The sequence below is a fragment of the Biomphalaria glabrata genome, chromosome 2, assembly GCF_947242115.1.
Source record: "Biomphalaria glabrata chromosome 2, xgBioGlab47.1, whole genome shotgun sequence".
NCBI classification, from domain to species: Eukaryota; Metazoa; Mollusca; class Gastropoda; family Planorbidae; genus Biomphalaria; species Biomphalaria glabrata.
In genome coordinates this window covers 37,912,013-37,929,289 of record NC_074712.1, presented here as the reverse complement: position 1 = coordinate 37,929,289, position 17,277 = coordinate 37,912,013, and the positions used below count along the sequence as shown (strand labels likewise).

General features: G+C 37.3%; 1 protein-coding gene across 2 annotated transcripts in view; it reads left to right on the top strand.

Annotated features, from left to right (window-relative positions):
- LOC106058672 (voltage-dependent calcium channel gamma-7 subunit-like) overlaps nucleotides 1-15,768 on the top strand; it is a 95,836-nt gene extending 80,068 nt beyond the window's left edge. For both annotated transcript variants that reach the window (XM_056020371.1, XM_056020370.1), the window contains 4 exons: nucleotides 456-548; nucleotides 3,327-3,461; nucleotides 8,513-8,589; nucleotides 11,467-15,768. In XM_056020371.1, coding sequence (XP_055876346.1) covers nucleotides 456-548; nucleotides 3,327-3,461; nucleotides 8,513-8,589; nucleotides 11,467-11,772 — 611 coding nt within the window. In that variant the 3' untranslated portion in view covers nucleotides 11,773-15,768. The remainder of the gene's footprint in view (nucleotides 1-455; nucleotides 549-3,326; nucleotides 3,462-8,512; nucleotides 8,590-11,466) is intronic.
- The last annotated feature ends 1,509 nt before the right edge of the window (nucleotides 15,769-17,277 follow it).

Sequence of the window (17,277 nt, the reverse complement as noted above, 5' to 3'; positions counted from 1 at the left end):
TTTGTTTTATTCTTTTGCATAAAAGGTGGAGGGGAGGTGGTGCTGGAATAATGAACTATAAAGTTGCTATACTTTCTAGTGGTGGTCGAGTTGCTGAGTACTTGACTTACGAACCGAGGGGTCTCGAATTTGAATCTCGGTGAAGATGGATTTTGAACTTTAGGGCGACCCCATAAGTTCACCTAGCTCTAATGGGTACCGGACATACGTTGGTGAAAGTAAAGGTATTTGGTCATTGTCCTGGTCGCAAGGTCTAAAAGGGAGTACTTTTTTTTTAGACCATCCTACAAGCCCCTTTCATATCACTGGGAACTTCTTTGATTTATTTCAAACATTGTTCTTTGTATTTCACTGAGCACTTTCTGTTTACACACGAAGAAATGTTGTGAAGGGCCTGGACAGTGGTCCGAATATTGTGGGCTCCCTTGAATGATCTGGTCTATTTCTCTTCCCAGAGCCAGACTCAGTCTCGTGCATGGCTGTTAGCTACGAGGTTCAGGGAACCGGAAGAGGAGAAAATAACGCTTTGACATCCTTCACTATCATTGGTAAGTCATCACTGGCGTTTGTAAGAGTTGCTTTTAGAACATATAGTCACGTGGGCAAATACATTGTGGGCAAAGTGTGCTATGGGTTATAAAGAGTAGAGATGACTTTAGCTGTTTGAATGTTTGATTAGTTGTAATAATAATAATAATAATAATAATAATAATAATAATAGCAATAATAATAATAATAACAATAATCTTTATTACCCATAAGGAAATTTGTCTTACAATTTGCACATTACACCAAACAAAACATTATAATTATAGGAAACGAAAATGTACATTCACACCAGACTCACTCATAATTTACATGCGAAAAATTTATATCACATAATTTCTATTTAATGATTTGATTGCCAGGTGGAACAAAAGAGATTTTGTGTCTGTTTGTCTTTGCGATTGATGTCTGTACGTAGACACAATAGATATTAATAACAAACCAACTCACTGGGCCTCACAGTAAGAGGCGGAGCTAGGGATCGGAGGGCACGATGCCCTGGGCGCCACACTAATTCTTGTAGATATATTAGTTAGGTAATACATTCCAAGGTTATTTGTATTATATTATTATTAAATACTTTTTATTTATTAGTCTACACTTCTATGTGATGTTCATGGAAAATAGGGGGGGGGGGCGCCAATAAAGTTTCTTGCTCCGGGAGCACTACGCCTCAGCTCACAATAATCAAAACACTGGAAGCAAAGTGAAGATATTGTGGTCCTTAATACGACCATATCATAGCTCTTACAAATAGTTCAAGTTGATGTCTACAGCTAACGAATGATTTGATTACTGCCGACGATTTGGTCAAGTAAAACCTAACTATCATCTATATATATATAAGTCGTCCTTCGTGGTTCAATGATGACCACTTTTGTCATCCAGGGGGCTGAAGGCTTTGCACTACGGTTTGTGCCTCCACATGTGGCTGTGCAGGTTATTCCAGCCGGAGACTGTGTCCATTGCCTTGACTTTTTTCTCTGTCGCTTTTCTTGTGCCACAGCGTGTTGCCTGGTAGAAGCCAAACACAAAATACCAATCAGTAAGAAATGTTCTTTTTAGTTATTACCACAGAAAGATGTCCCTCGTTAAAAAGCTAACACGATAGAAGGAGAGAGAAAGATAGAGAGAAATAGAGATAGAAAGAAAAAGAAAGAGAATGGGATAATGAGAAAAGAAGAGAGAGAGAGAGGGAAAGAGAGAAAAAGATTAAAAAAGAAACAGGGAGAGCGAGAAAAAAAGAAAGAGAGAGAGAAAGAGTAAGAGAGAGAGAGAGAGAGAGAGAGAGAGAGAGAGAGAAAGAGAGCGAGAGAAAGAGAGAAAGAAACAAAGAGCGAGTGGTTATAATCGTCTCAAAAAACAAAACCTAAATAAAAAAACTCTGTGGTTGTGTGTAATACTTCTAGGATTCCATGCGGATAAATTCAATTACATTTGACGGCACCATTATTAACATTTCGATTGTTAATATCTCTCTGAGATGAAATGTCTTTCCAACAGATTCAACTAGTCTACCAAAAAAAAAAACACATAAAAAAACTAACTATATACATCAGTCTTAATAGTTCAGTTGGGTGTAGAGCAGTGTTTCTCAACCTCTGATCGCGGTCACCCAAAATGATGTCAATCATCTTTGTAATCTGTAAGCAAAACTTTAGAATCACATTGCTACCTAGGGCACAGAGGACACGTGTTAGTTTTTTTATGATAGTTCGCGAACCTGAAGCAAAATTTAATCAAAGATCCAAGAAAATAAAAGGCCGAGAAGCCCCGATTTTAGATGGAGCTCTCCAAGCAGGGAATCATTTCGGAGCAGACGTTACAATTCAGGAGGGAATGGGTTCGTGACATCAATTATCACATTGAAATAGTAGGTGGGCGCTGACAGTCACTGTGAGATGAGAGTATGAATTATAACCTTACTTACTATGTGAATTATAACCTTACTTACTATATCCACGGTCAGGGGGACATTTAGATCTAGTTGAGATACAATCTAAATTATAAAAATGTATAGAAAAGAAATTATTCTATTAAACCGTTACAGTGGCAGTAGGGTGTGTGTGTATTATTTAAAGACAATTATAAAAGAAAGATCGGGAAAAAATGTGAGTACGTTTAATCTACATGGGCCGCCAGCGAGTTTGGAGATAACACAAACTTCCAATACTGACTTGGTTACAATTTTTTATTTTTTTGTCATGTTACAAAACTTATTTCTACTTGTCAATTTTCATTAGAACACATCGAATAATGTTTCAATTTATATATGGATGTAATCAAAATATGTTGACCATGCTATGACTGTCAACTTTATTAGTATGTTGACTATGAGATGATTATCATACACATATTATGTTGACCATGAGATGGGTATCATCCAAATAGTATGTTGACAATGAAATAAAGAAAGAAATTCCCCTATCAGACCTTGTGGTTTATAGGGCAGACAATGTGAAGGTCACCTGTTTCTGTGGCATACGGTAAACGAGGGTGTCATGTAGCCAGCACAACGACCTACAGCCTTTACTTTTCCCCAGCTAATGTCAGGTATCCATTAGAGCTGGGTGAACTCAGAGGCTCCCAAAAATTGCGACAATGAAATAACCGAATGACATTTTTTTGCTGCCCCTTAGATGACTGTCACCCAAATATTATGTTGACCATGAGATGACTGTCACCCAAACATTATGATGACCTTGATATACAACTGTCTACAAAACCTGATTGCCCACAAGCTGATGGTTGATTTTGTGTGTGATTGTTTTATTTATTAGCGGTGGCTCGCAAGTCTGTGGTGCTGCCAGTGTCCTCTTTGATCCTGTCTGTAGTAGCTGTCACCTTCACAGTAGTTGGCAACATCCGGAAAGATGCCAAGACTCTGGTTGGGGGAGTGTTTTTTATCTTGTCAGGTAAGTTCAATATACGTGCTGATGATGTCAAGGTCATAATTAAAGTTTTAACTAAATTGTGTTATTTCTAGCATCACGATAAAAATAAGTCAAAAGCCTCTACCTATGTTTAACTTTGCTGAGTCTTACTACCGAATTGTCTAATTTGAAATTAATCAAGTTTGTTTTTATTAGATGCATAGATTCAACACTTCTAGTGTCCAGCACAACCCGAGTCAAGATTTGTTTCATTTTGTAAACCCGTACACTCCAGCCATGATATCAGTTTTGATTTTTCTCTTTGGTACTTGAGAAAGAAAGGAAACAGTTCATTTCAGATACCTTTACTTTGCCCATACAACCCAACAACTTCCTTTACTTTGCTCTAACAAATATCTTTACTTTGCCCTAATAAAGCCTTTACTTTGCTCTAACAAATGTCTTTACTTTGTCCTAATAAACACTAACCTTTACTTTAACAAATGTCTTTACTTTGCCCTAATAAAGCCTTTACTTTGCTCTAACAAATAGATCAGTCATGGCGTATCTTCGTGAATGTTTACACGATCGTTTTTTAAATGCATAACAAATGTTCACTCAGGCTTTGAGTTCTCAAGGGGACTAATTCAACTTAAACCACCACATCTGTCAATTACTATTTCTTTCCCTTATTCAAGATACCAAAGTTGTCATGCCCTGCCTTCGGCAAGTGAGCCATATGTGACCCAAGGGTGGGCCATGAGTCCACTGAGAACTTCTGAAGACAGTGCGTTATGAAGCCCCAGCGGTTCGCTTTCATTAAACTGGGCGATTTTTTTTTACAATTTACTTAATTGTTTGGATCAATAACATTATCTTATCTTATCTTATTTGCTGTGAAGCAGCCCGTGACATGCGTGTCAGAAATGCATGCGACCTCAGGCTGTAACTGACAAGAATATCACTGATTCAGACCAGGCTATGGACATTTATCTGCAACCTACATGACGGCCACTCTTAGCCTTTCTGTTAACAAGTACAAGAGTGATGGATCTACACACTTTTCAAACACTTACGCACACACACACACACATATCACACATTTTGTTTGAAGGGGGAAAAAATGGAAGCAACTGAGTTTCTTTATGAAGGAAATTCCCCGAGCTGAACGAGCAGACTGCTGTGAATATGACGGAGCTGAAACTTGGCGGATCTATTTATATCTTATCATCACATTAACTAAGAACGCTCAGGTTGTAAGTATTGAGGTGAACAACGCATACTAAACTGTTCTTGTAATACTTTCATTTATTTTTTTTACAAGCCGATTTTTAATAAAAAAGAGAAAAAGGGAGAGACCTATTCTCCAAGTAATCTGAATACGATCTCTATTGCAGAAGAGTTGTGTAGCATGGGTTATTGATCAACTGGTCATTCATCAGCTTTTCTAGAGTCATAATTAAGACATCAAAGAGAAGAAGATTTACGAGTACGAACGATGAAGATACGACATGAAATAACGAGGACAGAGCGAGATGTAAAACATTTCAGGGTTTACATTTAGGGAGTGCGGTTTGCCCTAGTATCCATAGTTACATCCCAATTACGAAGGGAAAGACTAGCCTAGATAAATAGTTTCCCAAACTTGTTTTTCCTTTAGTAAATGTATCAATCTAGATCTTTTTCTTTTCGAGATATTTCTTCAAATTTTACCGAAACTTTAAAATTTGATGATATAATATTATAAAAGAAGTCTAGTTGTGCCAGATCTAGCCTTGGGATGGAGGAATCCTGAGTATCAAAGACCGCACCACAAATGAGGAAATCCGAAACGGGATCACTGTGGCCATTGGGCCCCACAATGACTTGCTGACCACTGTCAAAAACTAAAACCCAAACTAAAACTGTATGGTGACTATGGTCATATCACGAGGTCCTAAAGGTGCGCAAATAGCTTTCTACAGGGAACAGTACCATGACAACACAGTAGAGACAGACAGGGAAAAAGGATGGACGGGCTGGTCATTAAAAGAAATTCTAGCCAAGGCAAAAGACAGAGACATGCGCATGGGTCAGCCACGTCCCATTGGTCGAACAGATTAAGAGATATGTTAAGGTGAAAGTCAATACAGAACTGCTTCTAAGACTTTGCATATTACGTAATAACAAGTCTGTCTAGTGCCAACTAAACACAGTGTTATCTTGTCATGCACATTTATCATAGAACTGCTACAAACGGGAAGGGAAAGTACCCAGACTACGAGTGGTCAATACACCAGTAGAGTGAGGGAGAAGATAGATCATTACTTGAAGAGTTACTGCTCTTGTTTTCCTATCATTTACGTCCCGTGGAATAAAACATTGATCTGTTCAACGAGGTGAAGGACGCGTGAAACGATCTGCCTGATAATCGACTCTCATGTTTCTAAGTGTTATTCAACTCGAAAGTTGCGCAGTGATATCCCCTGTTGTACTCACAGTGATTTCCCCTCGTGCATTTAGAGTAATCTTCCCTTTTATTTTGTATTTACCGTTATCTCTCTTTCCTCTTGTATTAACAGTGATCTCCTGTTTCTAAGCGATCCATCTCCTGTATTCACAGTAAACTTTCTTCTAGAAGTCGCAGTAATCTCCCTCTTGTATTAACAGTGATCTCCTGTTTCTAAGCGATCCATCTCCTGTATACACAGTAAACTTCCTTCTAGAAGTCGCAGTAATCTCCCTCATGTATTCAGTGATCTCCCCTACCTGTAGCTTGGATCTCCTCCAGTGTATGGCATTCAACCAACTTATTTCATTGTTTTGTTTGTATAACTTTCAAATATAAGTACTTTCATGAACCAACGTTTACGCCGTCTGTTCTAACTTAAAATGATAAAATACCCAGTACTACTAACAACTGGTGTAGATATAGCAAGAATACTTTGGTGAAAAAATAATATCAATTTATGAATCATAGTCCTATCCTATCATTAGAAAAAAATTAGTTAAAGTCAATGATTCTTGGAATAAATAAATCAGTTAATCTTGACACACACCATTCAGAGATTAAAAAAAAACCCTCTCTTGCTTGGCATTTAGCATGTGATAAAAGGTTTTTGAGAAGACATGTTTGTTGAAAAATGTTTTTCTTGACATATTACTGGATTTCTTACACTACATACACATGTACAAGTGATCCAACATTTGAAAGAAGGATTTGTTGGGGTGAACACTTTTCAAGTCTTTTTGGCGTGATACAAACTTTTTTCTTAACCACTTTTTTTTGTTTCAGTTCTCAGACAAGTTTAGCCATTTTCTACTCGTCTACTTTATTCCTTAGCACATCATTTCTCTTGGCGTTTTGTCATTCTCTTCTCTTTGAAAGTTACTCCCCAGCACATCATTTCTCTTGGCGTTTTGTCATTCTCTTCTCTTGGAAAGTTACTCCCAAGCACATCATTTCTCTTGGCGTTTTGTCATTCTCTTCTCTTTGAAAGTCACTCCCCAGCACATCATTTCTCTTGGCGTTTTGTCATTCTCTTCTCTTTGAAAGTTACTCCCCAGCACATCATTTCTCTTGGCGTTTTGTCATTCTCTTCTCTTTGAAAGTTACTCCCAAGCACATCATTTCTCTTGGCGTTTTGTCATTCTCTTCTCTTTGAAAGTTACTCCCCAGCACATCATTTCTCTTGGCGTTTTGTCATTCTCTTCTCTTTGAAAGTTACTCCCAAGCACATCATTTCTCTTGGCGTTTTGTCATTCTCTTCTCTTTGAAAGTTACTCCCAAGCACATCATTTCTCTTGGCGTTTTGTCATTCTCTTCTCTTTGAAAGTTACTCCCCAGCACATCATTTCTCTTGGCGTTTTGTCATTCTCTTCTCTTTGAAAGTTACTCCCCAGCACATCATTTCTCTTGGCGTTTTGTCATTCTCTTCTCTTTGAAAGTTACTCCCCAGCACATCATTTCTCTTTGCGTTTTGTCATTCTCTTTTCTTTGAAAGTTACTCTCCAGCACATCATTTCTCATGGCGTTTTATCATCTTCTTCTCTTTTGTTCCTACTCTCCGACGATTTCATTCTTTTGGGTCTGTGGATTGAGAGGCTGCTGTGTAAAGATGTAGATCTAATTGATTTACATTGTGGTCATTATGTTTTCATTGTGTAACCTTTTCTAGGCGAGGGGGGGGGGCTGAGTGGTAAAATGCTTAAACTTCCACTGAAGAACTATTTTAATGGGAGACCTGCCTTACGTTGGGGAACTGTGTTCAATTTAAGCGCCCCTTCGTTAACCTTCCACCATAGAAACAGATGACATTTGCATCCTCGTTAACTGTCCATCATAGAAACAGATGACATTTGCGTCCTTGTTAACTGTCCATCATAGAAACAGATGACATTTGCGTCCTCGTTAACTGTCCATCATAGAAACAGATGACATTTGCATCCTCGTTAACTGTCCATCATAGAAACAGATGACATTTGCATCCTCGTTAACTGTCCATCATAGAAACAGATGACATTTTCGTCCTCGTTAACTGTCCATCATAGAAACAGATGACATTTGCATCCTCGTTAACTGTCCATCATAGAAACAGATGACATTTGCATCCTCGTTAACTGTCCATCATAGAAACAGATGACATTTGCATCCTCGTTAACTGTCCATCATAGAAACAGATGACATTTGCATCCTCGTTAACTGTCCATCATAGAAACAGATGACATTTGCGTCCTTGTTAACCGTCCACCATAGAAACAGATGACATTTGCGTCCTTGTTAACCGTCCACCATAGAAACAGATGACATTTTCGTCCTCGTTAACTGTCCACCATAGAAACAGATGACATTTTGTGTCCTCGTTAACTGTCCACCATAGAAACAGATGACATTTGCGTCAGTAGTCCCTATTAATGGCAAGGCATGAGAGGGGTACCCTAACCTTTAACCCTTGTTCAGTTTGAGAAAGAAATTGTTGTTGACGATGTCTGTTATAATTGTTGAGATGAAAGTTCTCTCCACGTGATGTCACGTCAGGACAGTGCAAATATTTGAACATTTTATTCAAGTCTCTGTGGTCACGTGTCTAATGGCGACTATTTGACTTTTTCAGGTTTATCTCTGGCAGTTGGTATGATACTGTATATTTCTGCCATCAATGATGAAGTAGGATACAGAGTGTCTACCAGTGTAAGCAACCTTATATTTTACTCTGCACTTAACTAAATAAAACCATAGAATACTATATGATACCAGGATGTACAAATGCAAGGTGGCAAGATAAAATAACCAATGATTATATTCTGCGAAAAGCAAGGTTCCAGGACATCCGCAATTTTATCAGCAGCAGACGTCTTGGCTGGCTTGGTCACAGAAAGCAACAAGGTCGATTCCCACAAAACATTCTGTCTGGTTCTCTAATAGGATGCAGGAGAGACGCTGGTCGCCCACTTTTAAGGTCTACTGATGTATTCAAACGCGCCATTAAGCTCTTCAAAATCGACACTAACAGTTGGGAAAAAAAGTGGCACTGGATAGATCCACGTGGAGAGCTAGCCTAAAGGAAGGTCTCAGATTGCAGATGTGCCAAACACCAGAATTAGAAAGAAGGGTGAAAACGCAAGAGCGCCTGATGATTACAGAGATGCCCAACCTGTTGACGCCACTGTGTATCAAGGATTGGCCTCATTAGTCACATGAGAAGTTGCAAAGGGAAGAGAGTATCTCTCGAGACCTAAAATGCCACAGAGATAAAAATGCAAAGAATTGTAACTAACAATGTAGTAGTGGTGAAGCGGCTGAGAGATCTGAGTCTACTCCACATTTACCAGATATACGTTGTGGAAGTAGAGGTTGTGCTGGCCACATGACATCCTCCTTAACCGTCGGCCATAGAAACAGAAACTTCATCAGCCCCCAATGTATAAGGGTACTTAAATAACTATATTTCTAGTTTTTTTATTATAAAAACTTTATATTTTATTAACAAAGACATACACAATTTTCTGAAAAACAAATCAAAGCAAAACAAAAAATCAAACTGCTATTTTTGTTACACTTTCTCTGAGAGAGTTAATCTTTAACTTAATAATGAATAAATAAAATGTCCAGTTTCATTTGTTTGCGGGGGAGGCAGTAGGCATACAGGGTGAAAAGGAGAGAATAGTATTTCTTATCGAGCGTGTTGACCTCTCCTCCTCTCCGCTAGGTCCCACAAGAGAAGTATTTAGGGCTGAACAGACGAAACAGCCACTGTATGGACAGTGTCACGTGGTTGCATGCTAAAAAGTTGCGAGGACATTCATTTCCATTATTGAAATGAAACGAAACAAAAGATGTCTTAACTTTTTTTGTTTATTTCTTGTTGAAAGACATAGATAAAAGCACATTTCTTATTCCATATGCTAGGACGAATTAGTATAAGTGCTCGTTTCCCTAGTGTCTTTGGAGCACGGAAGCAATTGTTTCAATCAGGCAGGAAAACCAAGGACTTAGAAGTTTCATTCTCTCATTAACATGCACGACTAGATTGACAGATACACACTATGTTCTCTTTTAGTTGTTTACAGGAACGTCTGTAATTTATAAGATAAGATGAAGTTGCTCTTTATTTTGTTAAAAAATCCAGCTTACAACTAACTATTAATTAACTACATTTAATGGATAAATCAATCCGAATTTAATAATATTTTTTCTATCTATCTATCTATCTATCCATATCTATCTATCTATCTATCTATACATATCTATCTATCTATCTATCTATCTATCTATCTATCCTATCTATCTATCTATCTATACATATCTATCTATACATATCTATCTATCTATCCTATCTATCCTATCTATCTATCTATCTATCCATATCTATCTATCTATCTATCTATACATATCTATCTATACATATCTATCTATACATATCTATCTATACATATCTATCTATCTATCTATCTATCTATATATCTATCTATACATACATATCTATCTATCTATCTATCTATCTATCTATCTATCTATCTATCTATCTATCTATCTATCTATCTATCTATCTATACATATCTATCTATCTATCTATCTATCTATCTATCTATCTATACATATCTATCTATCTATCTATACATATCTATCTATCTATCTATCTATCTATCTATCTATCTATCTATCTATCTATCTATCTATCTATCTATCTATCTATCTATCTATCTATACATATCTATCTATCTATCTATCTATCTATCTATCTATCTATCTATCTATCTATCTATACATATCTATCTATCTATCTATCTATCTATCTATCTATCTATCTATCTATCTATCTATCTATCTATCTATACATATCTATCTATCTATCTATCTATCTATCTATCTATCTATCTATCTATCTATCTATCTATCTATCTATCTATCTATACATACATATCTATCTATCTATCTATCTATCTATACATATCTATCTATCTATCTATCTATCTATCTATCTATCTATCTATCTATCTATCTATCTCTCTCTCTATACATATCTATCTATCTATCTATCTATCTATCTATCTCTCTATCTCTCTATACATATCTATCTATCTATACATATCTATCTATCTATCTATCTATACATATCTATCTATCTATCTATCTATCTATCTATCTATCTATCTATACATATCTATCTATCTATCTATACATATCTATCTATACATATCTATCTATCTATCTATCTATACATATCTATCTATCTATCTATACATATCTATCTATCTATCTATACATATCTATCTATCTATCTATCTATACATATCTATCTATCTATCTATCTATCTATACATTTCTATCTATCTATCTATACATATCTATCTATACATATCTATCTATCTATCTATACATATCTATCTATCTATCTATACATTTCATATCTATCTATCTATCTATCTATCTATCTATCTATCTATCTATCTATCTATCTATACATATCTATCTATCTATCTATACATATCTATCTATACATATCTATCTATCTATCTATCTTCTACATTTTACAAAATTGCAACTACTTTTCTCTCTACTTCACAGAAAAACGAAGGTGAATTTAGCTATGCCTACGGCTGGTCATTCTTCACGGCCGGTTTCGGCTTCCTGGCCTCAGAGATGGCCGCCGTGGTCACCGTGACACTGTTCATGAAACGGAACGCAAAGTTCGAGGACATGGCCAGAATCATCCCAGGTCTGGAAGACAAAGTGCTCCCCGACAAGCCCCACCACGAGTACGCCTTTAGTGCAGTTCCAATGGACGACCAACAGTTTCTCTGTCACTCGGAGCAGAGGCGCGGAAAGTTTGCGCTCTGTGGTGGGATGCGCAACTTGAGCGTGACAGCTTAAAGAGGATTCTTGAATCCAACTTGTATCGCCTCTGTATCTCAGCCAGCTTTGAAGCAATTTTCTTCCTATCTCCAAGAGTTGATCAAGGGAGGAGACTTTAAGCCTCACGAAAAATGCTGACGCTACCATGAAAAAATGATCTCCCTTGAGAGGACGGACATCATTTATGTCCGATTGTTTGCGTCTAAGCGTTCCCTGTATTCTGTAAGGGAACGTCACTTGACATGAATCTATGTGTTCTATCTTTCAATATACATTTGTTCCATTTCCCAAGTGCTTACGACTTTACGTAATAAACTATATCAGTTGTACAAAACAACATCTAAAGTGACACATCCAGCAGCGTATATTGGCTTATTACCCAGTATGGTTTTCAGTTTCTTGTTTCTTATACTAACTTGGTTCTATAAGTGTGCATACTATAATGCGTCTATGTTTGTGGGAGCGCGCGTGTGTGTGTGTGATACGAAGGGCTTTTCATAAAAATCGTCAACAAGCAATTTTTGTTGTTGTCTATTTTTCGACTAAAAACTAAAGATACATCAAAGGGGACAGACAGAAGTGATCATATACAGAAGAGACTTGGGATCAAAAGTGACTGGCGCTCCCTTGTGGGGAGAGAGTTAATGTAGATTCAGGAAACACAAGCTCCCCACTACTGAACCCCGCCGCCTTCTCATCCTCGCGACTTTTTGGCTAAAAGCTTCTGCGATCAGGGCCTGCGATGACCTAGGGAGATAATCGAGGAAATAATAAATGGGGATAGAGTTGTCGTCCCTTGGGTGGAGCGGGCCAAAAGCTGTAGATGATAATGGGAGTCAGCGGTAGTTTTAAGTAAAGAAACTTGTAGACAGCGTAATGTAGATGTGATCCTATATTTGTGTGGTGCACCTTGTTGTATATTAAAAAGCAAGTATGTAAAAAGATATTGGTATAAGTCTTATAATATTAGGACACATTTAAAAAATAATGGTATAAGATTTGAAGCATTAAGACACATTCCATTGATAATTTCATAAGACCTGAAGTATTAGGACACATTCCAAGGATAAAGGTTTAAGACTTACATTAAATTATTAGGACACATTCCAAAGCTAATGGTATAAGACTTGAAGCATTAGGACACACAATCAATGTGTTATGTATTTTGTTTTGTGTTTGGAAGTAACCACTGTAAAACAAACAAACCGCGAACTGAAACTTTATGGCCATAGCACAATGTCTTCAGGGCTCGCAAAAGACCTTCCTTCAGGGAACAGTACCAAAAAAAAAAAAAAGAAGAAGCGACTGAAAGATAAAGCAATGGGAAGACAACATAACAAAAATGGACTATCAAAGGCAAAAAGCAGGAATATAGAAAGATGTTTCAACAGATCGTGTGGTACCCCACAGGTTCAACAGACTGAAGGATAGGCAAAGTTTTGAAAGTCAAGATAGCCCGCGAGTCGAAAGTTGGGCATCACTGATTTACATGCTCTAGGTTTGGGTGTTTGCTTCAATAAGTTGTATGTTGATCTGCTATAATGGACTATCAAATTGAATATAAGAAATTGCTAGAAAATTAGATTCTCTTACTTCAAAAGACAGGCCATCCCACGGTCGAACGAAATGACAAAATATATTATGTTTTCAATGTGAGTAAGTATGTATGGGCTCAACAAGTCATCACTTCACATTCACAATGAGCTCAATCCTAATGGACATCTCTGAAAAGTCGAGTTAATTTGGTTGTAAAGATATCATGTCGCTTGGTTCGCTAAACATAGGACATAGTCAAGACACCGAACATGTTTATAATATTTTTTGTATTTGGACAGAGTAAATGGCGTTAAAAATAGAAATGGATGTGCTAGGAATGGGATCTGCAGGGATATGTCACGTGACTATACCGGACTGTAACGTTTACTTGTAACTTCCAAACAGTCAAAGAGCGAGGAACTCGTGGACAAACATTGGAAGGAATCAGTCAATGGCAGACCTCTGAAACAAGAAATGAGATAAAAACCTTTATTCTGTCGGGACTCACACTAGACTCAAACATGTACTCACGTTCATAGTTACTGAGTGATTGTACCAAGCTTTAACTAGAGACTCCTCTCATCAATGTCTATTGCCAATAAATTCACGCGCAGAAGTGAAAGCTCTTACTACGTTCGTGAGAAAAGAAAACCGTCAATGTCCGTTGCACATTTTCCCACTTGTTTCATTCGTATCAAATGTTTTGGAAGAGAACGTTTTGTTTTTTTTACAAAGCATATATCAACTCACTCTTGTTTGTCTGGTAAAAAGTTTGTACACGTTATTTCTTCCACACCCAATCTCGGAACAAGTTGAAATTTCGCACAATTATTTCTTGTACCTGACAAAACAAGAATCCATTAAAAGGCTCATAGCGCAGTGAGAAAGTGATAGGCTCATAGCGCAGTGAGAAAGTGATAGGCTCATAGCGCAGTGAGAAAGTGATAGGCTCATAGCGCAGTGAGAAAGTGATAGGCTCATAGCGCAGTGAGAAAGTGATAGGCTCATAGCGCAGTGAGAAAGTGATAGGCTCATAGCGCAGTGAGAAAGTGATAGGCTCATAGCGCACTGAGAAAGTGATAGGCTCATAGCGCAGTGAGAAAGTGATAGGCTCATAGCGCAGTGAGAAAGTGATAGGCTCATAGCGCAGTGAGAAAGTGATAGGCTCATAGCGCACTGAGAAAGTGATAGGCTCATAGCGCAGTGAGAAAGTGATAGGCTCATAGCGCAGTGAGAAAGTGATAGGCTCATAGCGCAGTGAGAAAGTGATAGGATCATAGCGCATAGCGCAGTGAGAAAGTGATAGGCTCATAGCGCAGTGAGAAAGTGATAGGCTCATAGCGCAGTGAGAAAGTGATAGGCTCATAGCGCAGTGAGAAAGTGATAGGATCATAGCGCATAGCGCAGTGAGAAAGTGATAGGCTCATAGCGCAGTGAGAAAGTGATAGGCTCATAGCGCAGTGAGAAAGTGATAGGCTCATAGCGCAGTGAGAAAGCTGAAAGCATGACATTACGCTAAACAAAAAGAGTTACTAAAACTATTTCTAATCGCACAAATTTATTATTGTTAGTCTAGAATAGTCTAGATGTATTAAAAATGTAGTCACGACTGATCCTAACTATTTGATGCTATTAAATTTAATATAAGCTAGTTTTTTAAAAAGTATTTCTTTTATGTTTTGTTACCAATCTTCTATCAACTTTGTCTGTGTCTGGTACAAACTTTGTACATTTTAGTTCTCCCACTTCCCAGTCTCGGATCACGTCGAAACTTTTCAAAAGTACTCACTGTCTCTTGCAAAACTTGAATCAATATTTTCTTTACATATTAATCAATTTTATTTGACTTAGAAAAGGGAAATCTTACAATATTAAATGTAAATGTACAGTTCTTTCCCTTAAATATGCTTTGTTTTTCTAAAAATAAAAGAATTTTTTTTTATAAAGGATTTTTGTTTAATTAACAAATTTGTTCTGTTATAAAGTTGTTCGATTTTGTCATCAGCAATAACACAAAGCCATGAATGTGTGGAATTGAATAATTCAAAATGATAGAGCCCTTCATTGTCTGAACTATGAGTTCTGGTTCAAATCTCGCTTCATTTTGTTTTAACTCACATTTTACAAAGTCACTGTCAGGCGATCCCTTTCAGAGTTAAGCTGTTGCATGACTATTCATTGTGTACGCAGGCTAAAAGATGTGAACGAAGCTTTTGTTTAACATTATTCAAAAGACTTGATGTGTACAGTGAATGCAATAGTATGGTGTGATCATGTGCAACTTCCAACACTTTGTCTTGGACTTTATTGAGTTTTTTTTAGTATCTTCAGAATCCAAGAATTGTGAGTATATGAAATGTCATGGTCTCATAACTGTTTGTGGTACACATTTTTTTACATAATAACATTACATCAACTAAGTTTCTAAGTAACTTGTTTGTTTTTTGTATTACCAAATAAACGAAACAATAAATGGAATCTGCATTTGTTTCTTGAATTTATTTCGTTCACATTTCGTGTTCACCATGCTTTCTTCCCAGACAGAAGAACGTTTCCTTAGATCAAAAATGCAGTAAAATAGTCCAAAGAGAAAATGTCGAGTAGACTGCAACCTAATAGGCCGAGTTCAAATCCCGTGGCAAGCCATCTCCTGTGACGAGAATTGATCTTTGATTCGGCGCACAGAGAAGCAACTGCTGGGCACTGATGATAGAGAAATAAATATTTTATTGATGATTTTTTATGTTGTTAATATTTATTTTAGTCTCACGTCTTTATGTATCTAGCTATTCAGTCCTCTCTGTCTGTCTGTCTGTCTCTCCTTCTGTCATCATCTCTCTCTGTCTCTCCTTATGTCACCGTCTCTCTCTGTCTCTCCTTAAGAGAGACTGTGACATAAGGAGAGACAGAGAGAGACGGTGACATTAGAAGAGACAGAGAGACACAGAGAGACAGACTCTCCTAATGTCACCGTCTCTCTCTGTCTCTCCTAATGTCACCGTCTCTCTATGTCTCTCCTTATGTCACCGTCTCTCTCTGTCTCTCCTTATGTCACCGTCTCTCTCTGTCTCTCCCTGTCTCTCTATTTTGCTTGATCTTCTTTTTATTTCTGCATTCCTTGTCTCTCTTCTTCTTTCTCATTTTCAATCATTTCATCTCCATCCATTTCTTTTTCTAGAGCCTAGAGCCAACATGGCGTGGTCAGGCGTATTACCGTAATTATGCGATAACAGTACATCTAAAGTTGCTTCAATTGTATTGAAGTTTATAAGCGTTGCTTCTATTTGATGAGTTTGAAATCAGAACTTAGGCCTAGTGTTAGACTTATTTGTCCATATAATAAAGATACCAATAAACAATCACATCAATAAGTCATCGTCGCTGGCCGAGTCAGAAAACGCGAACGTTAAACTTGAAGGCAGTTAATCAGCTGACAGGGTTACGGGTTCGATACCTGAAATGAATCAACAATTTTTAAACATTATTATATTATATTTGAAGTTTAATGATGGAGGCATTTTTTTTAAAAATATATTTTTGTAACTTTTGGTCTTGTTCTCTAGGGGTTTTCAATGTTAGACTACTCGGACTTTCATTCAATAGGATTGTCTACACACACACACACACACAGTTAGACTACTCGGACTTTCATTCAATAGGATTGTCTACACACACACACACACACAATGTTAGACTACTCGGACTTTCATTAAATAGGATTGTCTACACACAGACACACACACACACACAATGTTAGACTACTCGGACTTTCATTAAATAGGATTGTCTACACACACACAGACACACACACACAATGTTAGACTACTCGGACTTTCATTAAATAGGATTGTCTACACACACACACACACAAATATCTGGCATGAATATGTACACAAGTTGACAGGTCTGCTGTCCTACCCATGAAGTCTATTTAGGAAGGGGGGGGGGAGAGGTTTACATCTGCTCAAAATATGAACTTCAAACATC